Source organism: Mugil cephalus, chromosome 5 (assembly GCF_022458985.1).
Source record: "Mugil cephalus isolate CIBA_MC_2020 chromosome 5, CIBA_Mcephalus_1.1, whole genome shotgun sequence".
NCBI classification, from domain to species: domain Eukaryota; kingdom Metazoa; phylum Chordata; class Actinopteri; order Mugiliformes; family Mugilidae; genus Mugil; species Mugil cephalus.
In genome coordinates, this window is record NC_061774.1 from 29,324,814 (window position 1) to 29,347,995 (window position 23,182).

The 23,182-nt window shown below is 45.2% G+C and overlaps 2 protein-coding genes across 6 annotated transcripts; one reads left to right on the forward strand and one right to left on the reverse strand.

Moving 5' to 3' along the window:
- Nucleotides 1-3,667: 3,667 nt before the first annotated feature.
- Nucleotides 3,668-6,799, reverse strand: LOC125008291 (translation initiation factor IF-2-like). Of its 5 annotated transcripts, none has more exons than XM_047585471.1 (5): nt 6,682-6,799; nt 4,691-4,793; nt 4,439-4,600; nt 4,216-4,335; nt 3,668-4,074 (listed from the first exon to the last, which is right to left on the reverse strand). In XM_047585471.1, exons 2-5 carry the CDS (start codon nt 4,777-4,779, stop codon nt 3,945-3,947), a joined length of 501 nt encoding a protein of 166 aa, XP_047441427.1. In that variant the 5' UTR covers nt 4,780-4,793; nt 6,682-6,799; the 3' UTR covers nt 3,668-3,944. The 5 variants fall into 5 exon arrangements, with proteins under 5 accessions (XP_047441427.1, XP_047441426.1, XP_047441429.1 ...); XM_047585470.1 differs by having other exon boundaries at nt 4,691-4,813; nt 6,677-6,792; XM_047585473.1 differs by having other exon boundaries at nt 4,691-4,816; nt 6,677-6,792.
- Nucleotides 6,800-6,934: 135 nt separating this feature from the next.
- Nucleotides 6,935-21,902, forward strand: tbc1d2 (TBC1 domain family, member 2). The gene is made up of 17 exons (XM_047585467.1): nt 6,935-7,204; nt 7,828-8,564; nt 9,179-9,299; nt 12,536-12,659; nt 12,780-12,913; nt 13,006-13,244; nt 13,490-13,759; nt 13,930-14,082; nt 14,247-14,357; nt 14,443-14,612; nt 15,696-15,807; nt 15,963-16,163; nt 16,841-17,028; nt 18,287-18,407; nt 18,501-18,686; nt 21,000-21,121; nt 21,280-21,902. Exons 2-17 carry the CDS (start codon nt 7,830-7,832, stop codon nt 21,479-21,481), a joined length of 3,189 nt encoding a protein of 1,062 aa, XP_047441423.1. The 5' UTR covers nt 6,935-7,204; nt 7,828-7,829; the 3' UTR covers nt 21,482-21,902.
- Nucleotides 21,903-23,182: the final 1,280 nt, after the last annotated feature.

The following is a 23,182-nucleotide window of genomic DNA, read 5'->3' on the forward strand; positions in this document are numbered from 1 at the left end:
TCTGATGCTTGTTTCTGGTCTGTGTGGTTTCCTGGATGCTGTTTCAATCTATCTGACCTCATGTTCATCATTGACCTCTACAGTCCCTCCCTCTGTGATGTAGAGTTCTGTGTAGATCTCATTCAGAAGGGTTGAGTTTCCAGCTTTAGCAATCCCCTCAAACACACACTGGAACTTCTCCTTCAGACCAGATTTAACTTTACGTTGACAAACTTCACGAGCATCAAGTCCTGAATGAACAGACAACAAATAAGATGAATGAATAAACTCTCCAGTAAATATTCCAACATGTCATTGCTCTAAAGAATGAGTGTGTGAATATATCTTGGTTCATCTCTTGAGACATTAGTAAATGTCTCATTTCTCCAGCAGCTTCAATGTTTAGAGAAATCCTCTTACTGCTCTGCAGACAGTCAGCCAGCTCCTCCTGCTTCATTCTCCTCAGGAAGTTCACTGTCATCTTCAGGAATAAATCTCTGCTGCTCCTCCTCTGCTCTTCATCCTCACCCTCCAACACCTCCTCATCCTCCCTCTGACTCTCTGAGCATTCTGGGTAATCTGGACTCACAACCTTCTGGATCTTCTTCAGCTCCTTCTTCACAAAAGTGATGATGTTGTCCTCCAGCAGCTGGAACAGAAGACGATATGAATGACACAAGCAGACTGAAACCATGGAGACAAACATCAGATCCATGTTGGACACATGGATGTGAGGACAGCACAGAGAATTGTGGGATGCCGTCTACCAGATCTGGATTCAGTTTACGCTGCCTGAGTCCAGAGGAGGGTTAGACACATTGTGACATATCCCACCCACCCGGGCAACACACTCTTCCATCAAGAAAGAGGTACAGGAACATTAAGACAAGGACAAACAGACTAAGGGAAAGCTTCTTCCCCAGAGCTGTTAAAGCAATCAGGCCTGAGGAAAAGGGGTAGACGCTGTGGGATTCGCCTCAAAAGACTATGACAACACCGTATCCCCTTGCCAACCATCATGCTTGCAAACATCCAATCCCTCCGCAATAAGGTGGTTGAGCTCCAAGCTAATGTCAAGTTTCTGGAGGAATATAAAAGTGCTTGCATCCTTGCGATCACAGAAACCTGGCTCAAGGATCAGGACTCACAGTCCGACCCGAGGATCGACGGCTTTGGAGAGCCCTTTCGTCTGGACAGAGACCTCACAGTGACGGGCAAGTCTCTTGGGGGTGACCTGGCTCTCTATGTTAATCTTTGTCAGAGAGTCTTTGTGCCCCGGACATTGAACTTCTCTCTGTTTCGCTCAGGCCCTTACCAAGGGAATTCACTCAGTTATTTGTCACACTGGTATATATTCACCCCAAAGCTAACATGGTCAGTGCTGTTCGGGCTATTACTCGCACAGTGCTACAGCTACAAGCTATAATGCCAGATGCTCCTAGCTTTATTATGGGGGATTTTAATAATTGTAAACCAGGGAAACACATGGGGAACTTTAACCAGAACGTGACATGTGTGTCAAGACTTACTAAGTGCTTGGATCTGTCCTATGGTTCTATATAAGGGGCTAATGAGTTCCTCCAGAGAGCTCCTTTGGGTGCGTCAGACCATAAGACTGTTTATTTTGTCCCGTCCTGCAAACCAGTCCTGAAGAGACACAAGCCGGAATAAAGACTAGTTCCGGTCCTGACGGAGGAGTCTATCGGACGTCTCCAGGATTGTTACGCTTGCATGGACTGGGACTTTAAAAATTCGTGCAAGTCTGTGGAGGAATTTACAGAGACAGACTCTGACTATGTTAAATTTTGTGAGGAGTTATGTATCCATACAAAAATCATTCTCCATATTTCTCAACAATAAGCCATGGGTCTCAAAATCAGAAATAAAACTTTCCAAGCAGCAATATTAGGATAGGGCGGAGAACCTGTTCAGCACTGGCAGCGCACATCCTGCATGGGAGAGGGTGAAATCCTTGTTGGGGACGCAGCCCCATAAGAGCAATATGAATTAAATATTTATTCAAACCTTTTCAATGTCCATGATTTTAGCCATGAACTGTCTGTGTTTAAGGGCGCTGCGTTAGAGCTGAACAGCACAGTGACGGTGCAGGTCGACAAGGAGAGGCTACAGAGAGTGTTCCAGAGGGTAAAGGAGAGGAAAAGGCCAGGTCCTGATGGGATTGGAGGTTGGATCTTGAGGAACTGCGCTGAACAACTGGCAGACATCTTCATCTTTATCTTTCCTGGTCACTCCAGGCTCACATTGTCCCCTGCCTCTGGAAGGTCTCAGTTATAGTCCATGTGTCCAAAAATAAATGCACAAAGACACTGAATGACAGACCCGTGGCTCTTACCTCCCTGGTAATGAAGTCCTTTGAGAGGATCGTGAAAGACAAGCTCATGAAAACCGTTCAGGCAAACTTGGACCCTCTCCAGTTTGCGTATCAGGCGGGAAGAGGGGGAGATGTAGTTTCTTCGGAAGCTCAGGAACATAAACACTGGCGTTTACATGCAGAGCTTAATGGAGCTTTGCTCTAAACTCTACTTCCTGACTACAGTCCTTGTCCCAGTTTACATGCAGCGCAAGAAAATCTAATAACTGTTCTCCTCCTCCACACTAGGGGGCGATAAGTGTCTTTTCAGCGGGTTAATACCACGTTAATACGGCCCGATTTCTGGTTGATCTATTACGTGATATAATAAACTAGAGTCGTTCATGCAGCAGACCGACATTTAAACAACAACCAGACATTACATGTAATAGTACATTTTTTAATCTCGTAGATGATGTTCACGCTACTTCTGGTGCAGGTAAGATCCGCCCTGTCCCTCAGACGGTTCTTCTAGCGGCTCCGTTGCTCTTCTTCTTCTGCGATCGGCTTCTTGGACGTTTTTGTTCCGGGGTCACACGTGGATAATGAGAACTGGGAGTAACATGTTTACATGCACTTAAGTTCTCCTGTTATAGTCTGATTAAGGCAATAATTAGTTTTTTCACGTGCATGTAAATGCACTGATTGACTCCAAGTTCATGGAAATGTTTTATTCTTGTTTTATTGAATCTGTCCTGACGTTTGCTTTTATCTGCGGGTTTGGGTCAACTAACCTCAAAAACCCTAACAGACTGCAGGCATAGTTAGAGTGTGCAATAAAATTGTTGCCACTCCACTAAAAGACAACTCTCTCTTGTACAAAACTAGGGCCCTGAAAAAAAGGGAAACTCGTCCTGTCTAGCCATCCCTCGTCCTGACCCTAGCCATCGCTTAGCACCTGAATTTAAACTGCTTCCATACAGCAGCAGATTTCATGTGCAGAGATGCAGGACTGACAAATTTAAAAAATCCTGGGCTCCAGTGGCCATTGGCCCTCTTAATAACTGAAAGCACTGTGGTCACTTTTTATCCAGTGTGGCACTGTTGCACTTTGTTTGCTTGTTAGATTGATGAGTGTCAATTGTTGTCACCCATGTTATCCACGTCTTTGTTTTGTATTTCATTGTAACTCTTTTTATTATTAGCTTTATGCCAACGTTGTGTCACTGTTGTGCTTTTTTGTTTTCTTTTTATTGTTGCTTTTTGCTGTTGGCTGCACTACAAATTGCCCCCGGGGACAATAAAGATCTCTTGACTTGACTACAGAACTCTCACACATGCACCCTCCCCAATCTCCCCACCCCCTCCCCAGCCACATGCACTCACACACCTTCTCACACACACACTCACCCCTGGTGACAACCAAACAGACCATCAGTCCTCAGGACAATCACACACTTTCAACATTTCATACACTGGAACTTGCACTAAGCTGCACTTCGTTGTTACAATGTTTACATTTTACTGTACATATTCTCTGACTCTTTTTACTTTAAGGGTGGTTTTTCTGTTCTTTAAGTGTTATTTAAATGTTTGCATATTTATGTTTGCCTTTAAGCCGGGGTCTCTCCAAAATTTAATTATATTTTCATAATCACAATAAAGACTCTTGAATCTTGAAAGTAGTTGTTGTACATGTACAGACCAGAAAGATGGAGTCCAGCTGTGTCTGATGCTGCTGGGTAGACTGACCACTGAGATCCTCTGAGCTCTGCTGGTGGACTCTGTGGACCAATCATCAACAATTAGCTCTCATCAGGAAACTCTGACCTCCTTCACCATGAGGTCTGGATTTCAGACGAGGTCAAACAACACGTGGTACAAACTGGTTCTCTTCCAGAATAACTCTGTCAGGTACAGCTTACATCTGATCAGCTGATGGACGTCTCCCTTTAAAGTCAACGATTCTGGAGTTGGACTGGTCACTCTTGAAGGACGGACAGCTTGGTTCAGGAGAGTCTGGTCTCTGCTGCTGGATCCTGATACTAAACCAGAACAGACCAATGTAGATGTTGGATAAAAAACTGATGTAAATATCTTCAAGCTCTAAATAAACACAACAACTAGCATTCAGTTTGAAGCTCTGACCTTCCATCTGCAGACTGACTGAAATTAAGAGTAAAATCCTTTGAAACATCACTTTTCATGGACACACAGCTGGATCCAGGTCCAGGTCCAGGTCCGGGTCCAGGTCCAGGTCCAGATCCAGGTCCAGGTCCAGGTCCAGGTCCAGGTCCACCAGGGTCAGACCTTTGAGAGTGAATAAGGATGGTGCAGTGATGTGAGTGCTGAGCTCTGACATGGAGAAGAGTTATGGACAGTTACAGATGGTCATCTCACCTCTGAGCTTTGGTCTGGATCTCATGTCCCCCATACATAGTGGTTTTAGAGGGAGGGAGTCCCTCCTGTCTGTCCTCCCACTGATTCATAGCAGAGTCCACACCTTCACACAAACACAACAAGCTGCTGGGAGAGCGCACACATTATTTCTCCTGGTTCCTCTCAGTCACATGACAAACACACAGAGCTCTGACTGGAGGAACACATCGAGCTTTGGGACGGTTCATTCACTTCAGTACTAAATACACTCAGGTGTTGTTGGTCCTCCTGATAGTAGCATGTTTCTAATTTAGTATTTTCAATAGTTGTTACAGATCGAGTCAAGCTAATGAGCACAAGTATAAATGCCCCACAGAGGCATAAATCACACTTAGCCCAAGCTTTTTCCCTATGCTTTAGTCACCAATGTGTTACAAAATAGAGAACTGTTTATTTCAACACATGAGCAAAAGCAGAATTGCAACAATGAAGTCTCAGTGTCCTCAAACGAGTACCTAACAAGCTAATTAGGTGTAGCTTGTTAGTTTCAACTACAAAAGTTAATAATCATAAATAAACAAGTTTTAGTTGTAAAATCTGATGAGGTTTTGTCCTGTGATTGACTGTATAATAAATCCATGGAAATGTCCCCATATGTGGACACAGGGTCTCATGAGGTTAAGAAATTATATTCACAATACTCTTTAATCTTTGGGGCTGTCTGAATATTACAGGAATACCCTCCACCCTGCTTTGTCTTTGCACACAAGAAAGACAAAATCTTAGTGTTTCAGTAAATACTACAGTGTGCAGCAGTGGACGCTACAGTGCAGCTGTACAGTGGCCTCCACCCTCCACTGTTTCTATAATGAACCTGAAAGCATCTGTGGCACATCACTGCCACAGCAGCGCGTCTTTGAGCAGAGTGTCTACCACTGCCATGGACGAGATCACAGAAGGATTCAAACATAATCCATGTCCAGTCGCGGGTATTTAAAGAGAACAATAGCCAAACTAAACAATTGCTTGCCTGTATAAACACTGCATGACCATAAGATGATCCAAACTGAGTTTAAATACCTGAGGTCATGTGTTCTCCCTGTCTCAGTTTAAAGCTGCATGCACTGCCTTCAAAGTCAGAAAATGTACAAACTGAAAACATTGATCGTGATATGTTCAGACTGCTGCCACTCCTTCATCTCATCCCTATCAGAGTAAGCAGTGTGACTGGTTGGACTGGCTTTCAGTCTGATCTGTGTTTACAGGATCAGCATATTCTCTCCTCTACTCTACTTCCTGCTTTCCTATCAGCAGCATCACTCAACAGGTCAGACATGAAGACGAAGAGGGAACAGACAGAGTTGGTTTAAAGCTGATGTTGGTACTCAGACAATCAACAGCTGACGTGACCTGTAGTCTACCAGTCCTGCTCTTAATTTGGTCTTCATGAAGGTTCTGGAAGTAACTGAGAGAGATGCTGAAGTAAAACACTGAAATATTTTTGTGTTAGTTATTTAGGCTACAGGCTACAGGCTAGAAAAGCCAGAATCGACCCAGGTTTTTTGTGTAGTGTGAAAGGGTTGACCCAGCATTTCAACCCTGTTATCATTATGTCGTGGTCTGTCCATAGATTAATGTACAAACAGTAAAAGAATGTGGATCTTGTGCAGTCTCTTGTAATGAACCTCCCACATACATTAAGGTGTAACTAAGGTGTAACTTACAATTTAAAATAACTGTCATCAAAACTTCAGTTTACGTCAGAACATCCCTTCAGAGTCTTATCCGTACACACTGACACAAGGACATGTTCACTGACAGATATTTACTTTTGAGAGATGAACTAAGGATTTTGAGCAAGAGGCTGTTTTTTGCTGGTAACCCATGGTGTTTTGATATTTGTACATTTTGTACCAAAGCAACTGAGAAAAACTGTAAATTGAATTTAAAAAAAAATAATTGAATTGAATCAGCTGTGATAACAGAAAGAGTAAAAAGTAAACTTACGTTACCTTCAGATGAGAAAAAGAAGCTGCGACGAGAACAACTCACAAAGTGAAACTAAGACTGGAGAACAGGAAGAGATCCTGACGTCACTGTTGTCACAGCAACAGAGGGGAAGAATAGATAGATAGATAGATAGATAGATAGATAGATAGATAGATAGATAGATAGATAGATAGATAGATAGATATAATTCAGTTCGAGTTAAAGACGGCGGCAAAATTTTATTTTGAAGACACAACTATAGGACCAAGGCTCTTATTTTGAAAGGTGAACCGGAAATTACGCGAGTCTCCGCGACGTCTTGTACTGAGAAGGAGAAGACGAAATAGGAGAAAAAAGAACACGAAATAGAAGAAGGAGAACTAGAGGAATAGATTAAGGAGAAGAAGAAAAGGGAGGAGGAGGAGAAGAAGAAGAAGGAGAAGAAGAAGGAGAACCACTCTGGGGGTTTGTTCGGTTTCTCAAAGTAACTCAACCTCCAGTCAAAGGATCAGACTCCGCCAGGTGTGTTCGGCCCCGCCCCTTCAGGTAAAAGCACGTCGGTAAACAACCGCACTGTGAAGTAGTACAAGTACAAGAAGTACTTTCATTATAGTTCAGGAGCCTACTGCCCATATTATACTTTATACTGGTGTCATTAGCAAAAGTACACTTTTAAATTACTTTTAATTTTAAATATTTGTACTTGTGTGTATTTATGACTATTTGTGTGTACTTCTGTCTGTGTGTGTATTTGTGAGTATATGTCAAGTCAAGTCTCTTTATTTCTAGGACACATTTAAAGACTCAAAGTTTTTTCCAGTCAGAGCAGATAAATCTGAATCTGAATCCACCCGAGTAAAAACTGGACCAGAGGACCAGGTCCCAGGTAGAACTGGTCCCTGAGAATAGAACTAATAACAAGGAAACACCAAGAAAATAAAAAATAAAAATACAAGAGAGTGGGTCAAATACAAGTACACACAGAGATACACACACAGGTACACATTAATACACACACTAGTACACACACTGTGTATCTGTGTATTTATGTATTTGTGTGTGTATTTATGTGTGTGCCTGTATCAGCTCGTTTGAACAGTTCCAGATCAGAATCTCTCCCCCTCCCTCCCTCCCCCTCCCTCCCTCTCTCCCTCCCTCCTGTTTTTTAGTGATGGATCAAAGCAGCGGGGCAGGAAGTCCCAGCGCTGCCTCGTCTGACTCACTTCCTGCCCCCCACCACCAGGGGACCGGACCAGACCAGACCTCAGGGCCTAGAGGGGACCAGAGACCTGAAGGTTCAGCTTCAGATCCAGACCCAGCAGGAGCAGAAAGCCTCTCCCCACATGAACTAGAACCTCCTGTTCCAGACCAGAGGACACCAGGACACCCCAGAGAGGAACCAGACGAGTCCCAGGACCCCCCCAACATGAGCCAGGAAACTCTTCCTCAGAACCAGCAGAGCAACCAGGGTCCAGAGAAACTCCCTACACCCACATCTGGAGCCCCCCAAGATCCTGACCGGAACTCACAGGAGGCCCCTCCCCCTTCCCACCTCAATGACCTGTGCTCTCCACCCTTAGCGTCACACCTGGCTCCGCTAGCTCCGCCCCTCACCATTGAGTCGTTCTGTGACCCGGTTGGTGACCCCCCTAACCCGGCGGACTGTTCTTCAGGAGACCCCAAACTCTGTGGTTTCCTGCAGAAGCAGGGGGGCCCTCTGAGGGCCTGGAAGCAGCGCTGGTTCACCTACGAGGAGAAGAACCACCAGCTGTTCTACTACCGAACGCCACAGGATGTGACGCCACTCGGCCGCGTGGAGCTCAGCGGCGCCACCCTCTCCTACCCCCTGAAGGCTGAGAAGGGCACGTTCCACATCAAGACACCTGAACGCACCTTCATACTCAAGGTAGGCCTGGTCTGACCTTTAGACTAGAGACGTCAAACCTTTAAATTACTTAATCAGATTCATCTCAGGGTTCCTCTGGATTAATCCAGATTAATCAGATTAAATCTCCTTCATGTTTAATCTCTATTGTTGATGATGAACAGACTCCAGGAAAAAGAGAATATATCTGCAGTGAACGTGTTGATTCAACACAACTCAACAACATTTTGTGTCTTTCTTAGTCCACCATGTGTCCACATGAATGTGTCCCTGTTGCTACGGAGACAAACTAACTTGTGGACATTGTCCAACCAGAGGAGAGCTGACGCTTCTTATTGAGAACAGTGTCTCCCAGTGAACAGTGGCTGCAGGAGTGGACACATATTAGCAGCAGCATTGGCAGCTTGTCTTTGTCTTGGTTTGTCTTGGTTTGTCTCCAGCTGTTAGCTGCGTTAGCCCAAGTGCTAGCAGAATCGTATTGTAGCGTCTGACTGGACGTTCAGAGTCGTTCTGCTGCAGGTGGTTCATTGAGCTCTAACTATTAATCAGATTAATCGCGATGATGGATTAATCCGTGTTAACGTGTTCTGGTCTAGACTGTGACCTCCAGTTCACCTGCACCGTCTCCTCCACAGGCCGTGACCCAGGAGTTGATGCTCTATTGGCTCCAACAGCTGCAGGTGAAGCGCTGGCAGCACCGACAGACGTCCAGCTGTTCAGACCAACAACAGACCAACAACAACAACAACACCACAGGTGAGGAGCACAGGCTGGACTCTGGAGGTAGTTCTGGCCTCAGGTCTCAGGTCTAGTCTCTGGTCTCTGGTCTCAGGTCTGGTCTCAGGTCTGGCCTCTGGTCTCAGGTCTGGTCTCAGGTCTGGTCTCTGGTCTCAGGTCTGGTCTCTGGTCTCTGGTCTCTGGTCTCAGGTCTGGTGTCTGGTCTGGTCTCTGGTCTCAGGTCTGGTCTCTGGTCTGGCCTCTGGAGGTAGTTCTGGCCTCAGGTCTCAGGTCTGGTCTCAGGTCTGGCCTCTGGTCTCTGGTCTCTGGTCTCTGGAGGTAGTTCTGGTCTCAGGTCTCAGGTCTGGTCTCTGGAGGTAGTTCTGGTCTCAGGTCTCAGGTCTGGTCTCTGGTCTGGTCTCTGGAGGTAGTTCTGGTCTCAGGTCTCAGGTCTGGTCTCTGGAGGTAGTTCTGGCCTCTGGTCTCAGGTCTCAGTCAGTCCCATATGACAAAACTCAAATTAAACAAAGTGAGATGTGGAGAAAACAGAGGAAACAATATGCGTGAATGTTTGACCTCTCAGGGCTTCCGTAGTGGTTCATTTATAGTTCATATGTGTTTTTAATTAGATTCTATTATTCACATTTCAAATCACAGGTTCTATTGTCCCTTCCTGTGACCCATAGTTAGTGTTTAACCCCTAACACTGTTACTGTTAGTGTTACTGTTAGTGTTACTGTTACTGTTAGTGTTACTGTTAGTGTTAGTGTTGGTGTTACTGTTAGTGTCAGTGTCAGTGTTAGTGTTAGTGTTAGTGTTAGTGTTAGTGTTGGTGTTACTGTTAGTGTCAGTGTCAGTGTTAGTGTTAGTGTTGGTGTTACTGTTAGTGTTAGTGTTACTGTTAGTGTTACTGTTATGTTACTGTTGGTGTTACTGTTACTGTTACTGTTAGTGTTACTGTTGGTGTTACTGTTAGTGTTACTGCTACTGTTGGTGTTACTGTTAGTGTTAGTGTTAGTGTTGGTGTTACTGTTAGTGTTACTGTTAGTGTTACTGTTATGTTACTGTTGGTGTTACTGTTACTGTTAGTGTTACTGTTAGTGTTACTGTTACTGTTGGTGTTACTGTTACTGTTAGTGTTACTGCTACTGTTGGTGTTACTGTTGGTGTTACTGTTACTGTTAGTGTTACTGTTAGTGTTGGTGTTACTGTTGGTGTTACTGTTACTGTTAGTGTTGGTGTTACTGTTAGTGTTACTGTTAGTGTTACTGTTGGTGTTACTGTTACTGTTAGTGTTGGTGTTACTGTTAGTGTTACTGTTGGTGTTAGTGTTACTGTTAGTGTTGGTGTTACTGTTAGTGTTACTGTTGGTGTTAGTGTTAGTGTTACTGTTGGTGTTACTGTTAGTGTTACTGTTGGTGTTAGTGTTAGTGTTGGTGTTACTGTTACTGTTAGTGTTACTGTTACTGTTGGTGTTACTGTTACTGTTAGTGTTACTGTTACTGTTGGTGTTAGTGTTAGTGTTACTGTTAGTGTTACTGTTACTGTTACTGTTAGTGTTACTGTTGGTGTTAGTGTTACTGTTAGTGTTACTGTTAGTGTTACTGTTACTGTTGGTGTTACTGTTACTGTTACTGTTAGGGGTTAAACACTAACAGTAACAATAACACAGCTCATCCCTGTGTTGTTTTCAGTAACAGCTGTTATTCCTCAGAGAGCTTCGTGGTCGTGGATTCACTGTCTCACACAGGGGTGATCTGCTGATGACTAAACCTGTGGAACATCTGTCTTCAGAGTCATAACGTTAGGGAAGAGTTTATCTGGCTCTGTCACAGTATCCGTGTCTAATGAGGGGCAGGGCAACAGGAAACAGGAAGTGATGCGTCAGAATGCTCTGTGGCGCTCGGGATCATTTCCTGTTGTTGCTCTGACTTCATGATCCTCGGTGTGACTCCACGTCCACACCCGGGCCTCAGTTACAGGAGTCATGTTGTCGTGTGGTTGAACGTCCTGATGGATGAATCTGTTTTAATGAATAAACTTAATTAACTTTATTTATAAAGCACTTCTCATTAAAAATCTGCTCTTTAAAAAGTGCTACAGAGTACTGTACAAACACCGAATACACTATAAAAACATAGCGCCAATAACAAGACAAAGTGTCTCAAGACGCTTCACAAAAACCAGCCTGAAACCTCCAGAGCAGCCTGAGGGAAAAACTCCCTTTAACAGGAAGAAACCTGGAGGAGGACATGAAGACTGGGACAGATGTAGTTTATGGAGCTCCACAGGTCTGATACACAGACTCCAGACCATGAAGACTGGGCTGGTTGATGAGGCCACGGCAGCAGATGTAGCTTAGAACTCCACAGGTCAGATATTCAGCCTCCAGACCAGAGACCCTCACAAGAAGATGGAGGGGAGAGAGGGAGACACAGTGGTTAGTAAATTATAAGAGATAGAAAATAAAATGATAAGATATTAGAGGACAGGAGCCAGAGAAGGAATAACTGACTTCTAAAGGTCAGACCTGGCTGAAGCCTGATACCAATCAGGACGTCCCTGGTTCTTTACGTCCTCCAGGTTTCCAGACATGATTCCCAGAGTGCTGCAGCTCACAGGGTTCTCAGGTATTCCTCTCGTGTCCTGACTTGTTCAGGGAGGTGTTCAGTTCGAAGGCCAGTGATTATCAGGAAGGAGAGGCCTGCTTTAAAATCTCTGCTGTGAAGTCAGTGTGATGGTTATAATATGAACAGTTTCTCCATCAGAAGAAGGAGATGTGACACAAACCAACAGGTCCATTCACACAGAGACGCTTAAAAAGTTTTGGTTTCCTTCAGACTTTTGTCATCAGTGGATTCTGATCCTGGAAGCAGACGGAGACATGAAACTGAGATATCTGTTCTCAATCTGTCTGACTCTCTGTGGATTATTTGTGGCTTCCAGACTCTTTACAGATGGTTGTGGAACCTTTTCCAGCCTGATGAGCAACAACAACTCTTTTTCTGAGCTCCTCACAAAGCTCCTTTGTCCGTTGTCATCACACACTTCAACACAAACATGAGACAAATCCCTGATTTATAGAAACTAAACCAGGACCTGAGTGTGATTGATGTGTGATATTGACTCATTTTAGTCTCGTAGTTGTGTTCCATGTGTTGATTTAGTTCTATGTAATTGTCATGAAGAAATGTAGAAATGTGTGTTCTTCAGAACTGATTGTGTTTTTTTTTTTTTTGTCTTTTCCATTTGAATTGTGTTTCCTGTTTGTGTAGACGACTTCCTGCCGGTGCTGCAGAGCCCTCTGGGTCTGGTCGGCGAGGAGGCGGCGGCTAACGCATCGTCCCAACGGACGCCGCTCACCAACATGTCCATCAAACACCCGCTCATCGAGATCCAGTGAGAGACGTTGACAAGTTGACAGTCTGATGTTACGCTGTTGTCTCTGACGTTTGTTGTCTCTAACGTTTGTTGTCTCTAACGTTTGTTGTCTCTGACGTTTGCTGTCTCCATGAACAGGAACTCTGTCCACAGTCTCCTCAAGAGATCGTCTCAGGACTGGAGCCACAGCAACTTTCATGTTGAAGCTCCACCATGGATTCCTCCGACCTCTGGAGACACCTCCACCTCCACCTCCACCTCCTCCTCCTCCTGTACACACAGTACTACGTCACCACACAGTGCTACAGTAACTGCACCACCACAGTTGTATTCTTTAACCACTTCCTGTCACATGTCCCCTCAGCCCTCAGGACTCCGCCCCCTCCCCTCCCATTGGCTGATCCAGCGGGTCAGGTGTCTCCAGCTGAAGGCAGAGCGTCTCCGTCCCTGTTTGAGACTCTCAGTAGGAAGACAAAGGCTCGCAGCTCGTCCACCCTACCTGTCCTCCACAGAGACGTAGCGTCCTCGTCCTCGTCCTCAGACCGGTCGTCCCGTCTACAGCAGGAGAAACAGATGCTGATGGAGGAGGTCAAGACTCAGAAGGTGATAAGACCAGACGGGTCCAGGCTGAGTTCATGTATTAACGAGAGCAGTTAAAATTAACTTGTTAACGTTAATTTATCATCATCCTGATTAATGTGATTAATGAAGCATCTGCAGCAGAACGACTATGAACGTGTCTCAGTTTGACCAAGTAGCGTTAGCGTTAGCACCAGCTGATCCAGTAGTGACAGGCAGCAGAACCAAGTGTTCCATCCTAGTGTTAACGGTACCGTGGCCCTGTCCAGGAGCTGGTCTGGATCCTCCACAAAGCCCTGGAGGCGGCTCAGCTGGAGAAGAGGACCTGTGCTGAGTTTCTGGCTGAGAAGGACGAGCAGGAGCGTCTGGAGCTGCTGCGACATCGCGAGCGTCAGGCGGCCGACCTGAGGCGGCAGCTGGAGGACGCCAAGATGGAGGCGGAGGAGGCGAAGAACAGTCTGGCTCAGAGGGACGTTCAGCTGGCCCAGCTACAGGACAAGGTCTGGATCCTGACAGAGAAGAACAACGCCAAGAAGGAGGTGAGGACACGTGGTTCTCCTGTCCCAGTACGTCCCAGTTGGTCTCAGGAGACCAGTATCAGGGACCAGTCACACATTTTTAAAGAGACTGCATCAAATCAGGACAGAGAGCGACGTCCTTCAGGGGACTGGCTCTAGGACATTTTTGAGTCTGTCTGTGTCTCTGTCAGGTGATCCTGAAGCTGTCTGATCAGGTGACTTCTTGTCTGTCCCACCACCGGTGCTCAGGCTTGTCCTCTGATGGACGTCTGGACTCATCCTCTGGGGGACGTCTGGACTCTCAGACCTCCAACCAGCTTCAGCAGGAGCTGGAGAACCTGAAGGTGAAGTGGTCTCAGGAGGAATTTATTTAAGTACAGCAAGTAGACTTGTTGGTTCTGGTGTCATTTCAGTCCTGGTTTAGGTCCTGGTTTAGGTCCTGGTGCGGGTCCGGGTCCGGGTCAGGGTCGGTTCTGCTGAGACCTGACACTGTGTTTATGTTCTTCAGGACGACATCGAGGCCTACAAGACCCAGAACAAGTTCCTGAACTCTGAGATCTACCAGCTGACCAAACTGTGGAGGAAGAGCTCGGAGCAGGAGAAGAGCCTCATGGTGAAGGTGGGTCCAGGTCCAGGTCCCGGTCCCGGTCCAGGTTCAGGAGGACACATGTCCTGACATTAAAGGTGTCTCTGATTGGCTGCAGTGTTCCTACCTGGAGGCTGCTAACTGTCAGGTGGAGAGCCGTTACCTGGGCGTCCTACGGAAACTGCAGGAGACCAAATCTCTGGATCCGGTCCAGCGGCAGGCCGTGCAGAAGATGATCGAGGACGCTCTGAGAGGACAGCTGAAGAGCCTCAGACTCAACGTGGACAGGTAAGGACAGATCCAACTAGTAACTCACTGACTAGTCCCAGAACCAGAACTAGAACCAGAACTAGAACCAGAACCAGAAGAACTAATGTTTGGGACAATTTTGTCCATTTGGGCAAAGTTTGATTGAAGGTCTTTGAACGAAAACTAATTTACAACCTGTCAGATGTTGAGGTTTGAGAATTTTAATGGTTGTATGTTTGTGTGATGAACCAGGAGGTTCCATGGACTCCACGTCCCAGGTCTGACCCTGGCTGAGAGATTAATAACTGTGTTAATGGGAGTCAATGGAACATTTTAGAAGTAAAAGTAGTGGCATGACTGAGCTGACTTTACTCCTCACATCCAAAACATAAAGAGTAAGAATATGTCCAGTGGCTGTTTCTCTCTAACACAGAGGTGCTGATGCTTTTATCTCCTGTCGTCTGGATTCTTCTAACACTCTGCTCTCTGGTCTTCACAAAAACACACCTTTTCCAACTTACAATTATTACAAAATTCAGCTGCACCAGTGCTGACGAGGACCAGAGGACAAGAACACATTACACCAGTTTTAAAATCTCTGCATCGGCTCCCCGTGAGTTTCAGGATCTATGTTAAGGTTCTTTTAGTAGTTTTTAAATGTCTTAAGGGTCTTGGGCCTTCTTATCTGTCTGACTTTTACCGTATCAACCCTCATGAACCCACATTCAGTTATTATGGCCCCTGACTGTGGAACAGCTGGAGAACCTCAGGACCACAGAGGCTGTTGAGACTTTTGTACTTGATTTAGTTCTTGTAATGTTTCATGTTTTTATTTGTGAAGTACTTTGTGTACCATTTTCTTTTTTGCATGAACAGTGTATAAATAACGTGATTTGATGAACACTCACAAGTTAAGAAGTTACAGCAGAAACACTGAGAAACTGTGAAATAAACCGAGGACAGAAGTGAATGAGCTGAAAATAAGGTAATTTAGATAAAATGTGGGGCCGTATTAAATCTGTCCTCATCTGGACTTTGGACACGCCTGGTTTAGAGGGAGTCAATGAAACTGATGCCTGAGGGTGAATGTCAGGACCAGTAAACCGTCCCCTGTGTCTGCAGGGACCATGACGAGTACGGCTTTAAGATCGTCCCGGACTACGAGGTGGAGGACATGAAGCTGCTGGCAAAGATCCAGGCCCTGGAGATCCGATCCCACAACCTGCTGCACCAGGTCTGGACCCTCCACCTGCAGACACCAGAAACCAGTCCTCTCCTGGCCTGGATCTGGTGACCCGCTGGGCTCATGTCCACACCTGTTTAAACTTGTCTGTCCACAGTCGCTGTGTTTCCGGCTCTGAGTACCTGTAACCTGTCCTCTCCTTGCAGGAGGGTCTGGAGCGCCCCCTGCTGGCCCGCTGGGCTCAGTACCTGGCCGGCAGGTCTGACCAGGACCTCTGTCCCTCCCCAGAGCTCAAAGTTCTGGTGCGTGGTGGCGTCCCTCAGGAATATCGAGCCAGAATGTGGCGCTGGCTGATCCGGACCAGAACCAGGGCCATACGAGAACGCCACCCCAAGCGCTACCAGCAGGTACACCTGTCCACGTCTGTCCACATGTGTCCACATTTGTCCAGACCTGTTAAAACCTTTAGCTGTCAAACCATTCAGGTGTTTAATCAGATTAAATCTCCTTCATGTTTAATCTCTATTGATTCGTTTCATTGTTGAAGATGAACAGACTCCAGGAACAAGACAATATATCAAACACAACTCAACAACTTTTAGTGTCTTTCTTTGTCCACATGAATGTGTCCCTGTTGCTACGGAGACAAACTAACTTGTTGACATTGTCCAACCAGAGGAGAGCTGACGCTTCTTATTGAGAACAGTCTCTCCCAGTGAACAGTGGCTGCAGGGGGGGACACATATTAGCAGCAGCATTGGCAGCTTGTCTTTGTCTTGGTTTGTCCTGGATTGTCTCCAGCTGGGCAACGCAGACTAAGAGCTGTGATTGGTCCTCTTGGTAGCAATGTGTTTCCTCTTTAGTATTTAAGTGTAACTGAGGAGGTTTGGAGACACAGACATTTGGATGACTCCAGCTCAGTCTCCATTGTTGAAAGTGAAGCAGGAAGTAGAAACTAAAATGAACCGACTGGTACAAAGACACAGCGCCTCCTGGTGGAGTGGGGGTGGAGTTTTGACAAACCCAGTTAAAACCTTCTGTTCTCACCTGTCCACACACCATAATCCAGCTGCTGTGTTTGCAGCTATGTGAGAAGAGTCGGACGTCTCCTCATCCAGCCAGCAGACAGATCCAGCTGGACCTACATCGCACGCTGACGACCAATCAGCACTTCTCCTCCCCATCTAGTCCCGCCCTCCTGCAGCTGAGACGTGTCCTGCTGGCGTTTTCCTGGCAGAATCCGACTATTGGCTACTGCCAGGGACTGAACAGGTACAGACACCTGCACAGGTTTGAGGTTTCACAATCCAAAAATATTTGTGGCTTCATGTTTTATTATTTTTGATAGAGAAAAACAACCAAAACACTTACAGAGTCAAATGAGTATGAATCCATCAGTATGTGAGGTTTGAGTTTATGTGCTCATATTTGTTAACGATCTGGGAGGAAGGAGTCTGTCCGGGAGTAAAATCTATAATAGACCAACCAGACCAGGGTTTGTATTTGTTGCTGCCTGTAGCGACTCAAATGTAATAATTGGCTGATAATGTAATAAAATCACGAGCACATTATGTAATAATGTAATGACTTATTACATTCTGAGTGTTACTGGCGCTGGCCTGACAGGCTGCTATCATACATTTAATGAAAGTAGTAGGAAAACAATGCTTAAAAGTCTTTATTGAAGTCGCATTAAGACATCAACTGGAAGGTCTTCTTCAGGTGGCATGGAAGGAAAGAGCACAGTTAACAAAGAAAATGCTCTTTTAATCTTTTAAATTAAATGAAATGCAGTCCCCCTTCTTCCCTAATTCACCCTCTTCTCCTGACGGCTTTTGAGTAGGTTACTTTAGCGCCACCTATGTACAAATCATAGTCAAACACAGACGTCTTCCTCTAGTGCTTATTCGTTGTCAGTGTGTGCAGTTTTGTCCGTTTAGGCTTCTCTTCCTTGTCACCTATATGTTTTGGGGGCAGAGGTATTTGCAAGGTTTGCAGAAATAGTGACAGAGAGACAGAGTGAAAGAATTTCCTTCCACCTCTGCAGAAATGATGGAGGTAAAAATGATGAGGCGACACTTTTATTGCAATATGAGCCATCATTACATTATGAGCAGTACCAGTAAGGCTCATAATGTAATAAGTTATGACATTATTACATTATACACTCATGATTTTATTACATGAGCCGATTATTACATTATGATTTGATACACTGCCTCCTGGTCGTCTTTTATTCTTTCTGCTATTAAACCTTTAAATACAGATCCACTCATTTTGGATGAACCTTTAATGGTTTTATCTGTTAATTAACTTACTTATTTATTGGATCTACAACTGATTTTTTGATCATTATTTTAGTTTGTTTCTTTGATTAACTGACTGTGAGACGCGTGAGGAAAAGCTGCAAATGAACTATTGTCCTGTTGGGATAAAGTTCTGACTCTGAATGAGACGCGTCTCATGGCTGCAGAGGGAATAACTGGTTGTGTCATGTGATGTGGTCATGTGATGTGGTCATGTGTCTCAGGCTGGCGGCCATCGCTCTACTGGTTCTCCAGAATGAAGAGGACGCTTTCTGGTGTCTGGTGGCCGTGGTGGAAGCCATCATGCCTCAGGACTACTACACCAAAAACCTCCTGGCGTCTCAGGTCAGGGAACGGTCTGGCCTGCTGTCACAGATCACCTTTATTTATTCATCCGTTCATTCATTTGTTCATGGACTGACTGGTTTCTGTCCTCAGACGGACCAGAGGGTCCTGAAGGACTTCCTGGCTGAAAAGCTGCCCCGCTTGGCGTCCCACTTTGAGGATCATAGCATTGACGTGTCCCTTGTCACCTTCAACTGGTTCCTGGTGGTTTTCGTGGAGAGTCTGCCCAGCGACATCCTGCTGCCGCTGTGGGACGCCTTCCTGTACGAGGGCACCAAGGTAGCTCCTGAACGCACCACCACAGCCACATACAATTAATACAAATACATATATTTATGCAGGTGGGGATAGTGGGGATCCACTCTCTATATGCATTTTTCTTTCAAAGCCCAAAACACATGAAAGAGCTTGAGTCTGCAGCTTATGTCTGGGCATCCAGGCTCGTAGGATAGGGAGTGTTTGATGTGCGCTGGCTGTCCTCGTCCTGCACATCAGTCACAGCTCTCAGGGAGACCTATCCAGCTCTGGTGAAACTTTTTGGAGAGGTGGCCAAAGACCCATCCAGATCCACCAAGGAGAGGGCAACATGTCAGGGTATGCACACTAAAAAGACAGAGTGGATCTTTTTTGATGCAGATGGAACTGGTTCAAGATGAGCAGGAGAAAAATCTTCCACATTCAAGAGGGTCAGTGTGTCTCAGGCAGATGGGGGCCGTCGCAAGGTAGAGCTATTTCACGAGCGTTTTTTTATCTCCCTGCCTGACAACATTGAGTGCAGGCTGGATGACAACGGGATTACTGCTCTACATCCGTCAAACTGGCATCTGATGAAGACGAGTGCATCCTGTACGGCGATGAAGAAGTCCTCGCATACACTAAACTCTTGCTGTCGAGGCTGCAAACTCCTGAAGGAGCTCCATGAGTTCAAGTGTCACAGTGTCACAGAAGAAAGCATTGAAAAAGTCCTCACCGCTGTCTCCACGCTCCCAGTGTCCACAGCCGAGTGTGAAAGAGAAAAAACTGAAAAAAAGACTGAAATACTTAGAATTTTCTTTTTATTAGGCACATTTAAGAACAATATTAGCTATGAGAAAATATTTCTGCAAATGCAGTGGTTAAGTTCACATTCAAAGCAGGCCTACGTTATGTAGCCTGTGTAAGATTTAGCTACACAAGAATCAAGTCACAAATCGCACCCTGTATATATGTACATGTGTACACACAGGTACATCTCAAAACATTAGAATATCATGAACAAGTTCAATATTTTTTGTCACTCATTTGAGAATGTGAAACCCATATATTATATAGATTCATTTCAAACATTTATTCCTTGAAATGTTGATAATTGTGGCTCATAGATAATGAAAACACAAAATTCAGTGTCTCAGAAAATTAGAATATTGTGAAAAAGTTCAATCTTGGAAAGTCATGGCATCACATCCTAATAACTAATTAACTCAAAACACCTGCAAAGGTTTCCTGAGCCTTTAAATGGTCTCAGTCTGGGTCCGATGGCTACACATTCACAGGGAAGACTGCTGACCTGACAGACAGAAGACAATCACTGACTCCCTCCAGCCACAACAGGTCATTGCTGAAGAAGCTGGTTGTTCACACAGTGCTGCATCCAAGCATATTAATGGAAAGTTGAGTGGAAGGAAAAAGTGTGGTAGGAAAAGTTGCACCAGCAAAAGGGACAAATATCTATTCAAGAATTCAGGGGAACTTCACAAAGAGTGGACTGAAGCTGGAGTCAGCGCATCAAGAGCTACTCCTGAACCAGAGACAACGTCACAAGGGTCTTACCTGGGCTAAGCAGAAAAAGGACTGGACTGCTGCTCAGTGGTCCAAAGTCCTCTTTTCAGATGAAAGTAAAATGTTCATGTCATTTGGAAATCAAGGTCCCAGGGTCTGGAGGAAGAGGAGAGGCACAGAATCCAAGCTGGTTCAACGACCGTGTTACTGTGCTTGACTGGCAGCAAACTCACCTGATCTGAACCCCAGAGAGAATCTGTGGTTCTGTCAAGAGGAAGATGAGAGACAAAGACCCAACAATGCAGATGACCTGAAGGCTGCTATCGAAGCAACCTGGGCTTCCATTACACCTGAGCAGCGCCACGCGCTGATCGCTTCCATGCAGTAATTCATGCAAAGGAGGCCCAACCAAGTGCTGAGTGCATGGAAATGAACAAACCTTTCAGAAGCCTGACATTTCTGTTTAAAATATCCTGTTTTTCATTGGTCTTATGTAATAAGAAAATTATGAGCCACAGTCATCAACATTTCAAGAAATAAATGTTTGAAATGTTTCACTCTGTGTAATGAATCTATATAATATATGGGTTTCACATTCTGAAATGAGTGACAAAAAATATTGAACTTTTTCATTATTTTCCAATTTTGTGAGGTGTGTGTGTATGTGTGTGTGTGTGTGTGTGTGTATATATATATATATATATCCTACACTTCCTACACGCTAAAGTTTCCTACACTTCCTACACGCTAAAGTTTCAAAAGCTCTGTCCATTTGTGTTCAGTAGACCACATCAGACCTGTGTAGTTCAGGGCTCTGTGGACTTTGTGCTGCAGGTGATGTTCAGGTACGCGCTGGCTCTGTTCAAATACAAAGAGGATGAGCTCCTGAAGATCCAGGACAGTGTGGAGATCTACCAGTACCTGCGCTTCTTCACCAAGACCATCACCAACGTTAGGTAAGGCCAGGTAACACCGGGCACCAACTCCCTCCGTCCCTTCCTGACATGTTTCAAACCCAGACTCAAACCGGGTCTTTTTAAACCTCCACTCATTGTTCTGTACTTTAATCTTTAACTATCAGTCGTGGTCTGATCAGCTGATGTCTGTGTGGCAGGAAGCTCATCACCATCGCCTTCGTTGACATGAACCCGTTCCCCCGGCGCCTCCTCAGGAACCGGCGAGCGCTTCACCTGGACGCCCTGCAGGGGGAGCTCCGCCTTCTGGAGGAGCAGCAGAAGGAGTTCCTGATGGAGAGCGCAGAGCGAAAAGACCAGGACGTGGACACGCTGGCAGCAAGCGAAGATGACGAGCTCTGAGCTGCTAATGTTAGCATGTAGCCAGCTGGTTACCATATAGCCAGCTAGCATCTAGCCAAGTGGTTAGCATGTAGCCAGCTATCATGTGGCCAGCTGGTTAGCATGTTAGCAGTATTTACACACTGAGCCTGTAGGACACGTTTTCTCTGGACGAGTGAATGAGTGAATCAGTATTAACAAGTGAATTTATGTGAATGACTGAATCAATATGAACGCGTGAATTTATATGAACCCTGACCCTGTTTACCTGCTCCAGGTGTGAATAATGAGACCATTGATTCATTCATTAAAATCACATTCCAAGGACATTTGTTTGTTTTAGATTTATTTATATACGTGACAGATACGTTCTGATCGATTCCTTGGTGACATTTAACTGATTGTAACTATAACTAATTAATAAATGATCGATCAATGTCTGAATCTTTGACTGAAGACAGAACAAAGACACAGGTTCAGATTTTCCATTTTATTATTTTTCTTAAAAAACAAATTGACAAATTGAAAATGAAAAATATAAAAAGGAACCAGAACAACAAAAAACCTTCAGACAACATCTAAACTCTGACGGCTTCACAACGTGGACATGCAACTGACCAATGAGGAGGAAGGAGGAAGGAGGAGGGAGGAGGAGCTGAGAGAAGCCCAGTGGAAAACCAAGACTCGAGTAGAACTGTCACGCATTCATCCACTAATCAGTGATTTAATGACTCATCCATCCATCCATTCCTCTGTTCCTTTACTGAAGCTTTGTTCATTCTTGTCGTAAATTTAAATTAGTTTCATCAAACTGTGTTACGACTGTGTCGCTAACGCTAGCGTGTAGCTGGCTGGTTAGCATGTTAGCAGTATTTACAGACTCTTCTAATAATAAAGGTTATTGTTTACAAACACACAAAGATGGCTGCCCATCCCTAACTACTGTTAGCATGCTAGACGCTAACGGAGTTAACGGGTAAGGTTGATTGTGTCTGGGTCAGTACTGATTGGAGCATTCACCCCATACCTTTGGTGGGCGGGGCTTCTTCTCTCTGTGCCGGTTGGTTGGATTAGGTGAATGAAGCAGTTCCCAGAGGAGCTGAAGAGTTTCATTGGGTTGGTTCAGTGGTTAGAGGACCTCAGCTGATCACTGGTCAGTTTACAGCTCACTACTGTTAGCTCACTTAGACTAGCTCCCTACTACTAGCTTACTAAGGCTAGCTCACTAAGACTAGCTCACTACGGCTAGCTCACTACGGCTAGCTCACTACTGCTAGCTCACTAAGACTAGCTCACTAAGACTAGCTCACTACGGCTAGCTCACTACGGCTAGCTCACTAAGGCTAGCTCACTAAGGCTAGCTCACATCTTCATTTAAAGGTGTGAAACATTAGAAAACCCTGTGTCAGTAACTGATCAGCTGTTCACTAACTGATTGATTTTGACTGATTTGATTTGTTGGTTACAAACACAGTGAAGAATAAAGAGAGAATAGAATCAACATCCTGTGGATTTCTCTGGTTTTAGATGGTGGTGATGAAACTCTTCAGCTCCCTCAGGCTAATCCGCCCGGCGACAGAGGTCACATGACTCGTCTAAAACCTCCATAATCTTTAAAGCATAGGTGTCAAACACACGGCCCGCGGGCCATAAGCGGTCCACCAGAGACGCTAATGTGGTCCAAAGCATGAATTTAAAGCGTGAACTGAACTGAATTAGACA

Coding starts and splice junctions, on each gene's coding strand:
- tbc1d2 (XM_047585467.1), top strand. CDS start 7,830: ATGGATCAAAGCAGCGGGGCAGGAAGTCCCAGCGCTGCCTCGTCTGAC. Junction 16,164..16,840: donor ACCCCAAGCGCTACCAGCAG/GTACACCTGTCC, acceptor CTGTGTTTGCAG/CTATGTGAGAAGAGTCGGAC. Junction 21,122..21,279: donor AAGACCATCACCAACGTTAG/GTAAGGCCAGGT, acceptor TCTGTGTGGCAG/GAAGCTCATCACCATCGCCT.
- LOC125008291 (XM_047585471.1), bottom strand. CDS start 4,779: ATGAATCAGTGGGAGGACAGACAGGAGGGACTCCCTCCCTCTAAAACC. Junction 4,601..4,690: donor ATCCAGACCAAAGCTCAGAG/GTGAGATGACCA, acceptor TCACTCTCAAAG/GTCTGACCCTGGTGGACCTG. Junction 4,075..4,215: donor CGTCCATCAGCTGATCAGAT/GTAAGCTGTACC, acceptor ATTGGTCCACAG/AGTCCACCAGCAGAGCTCAG.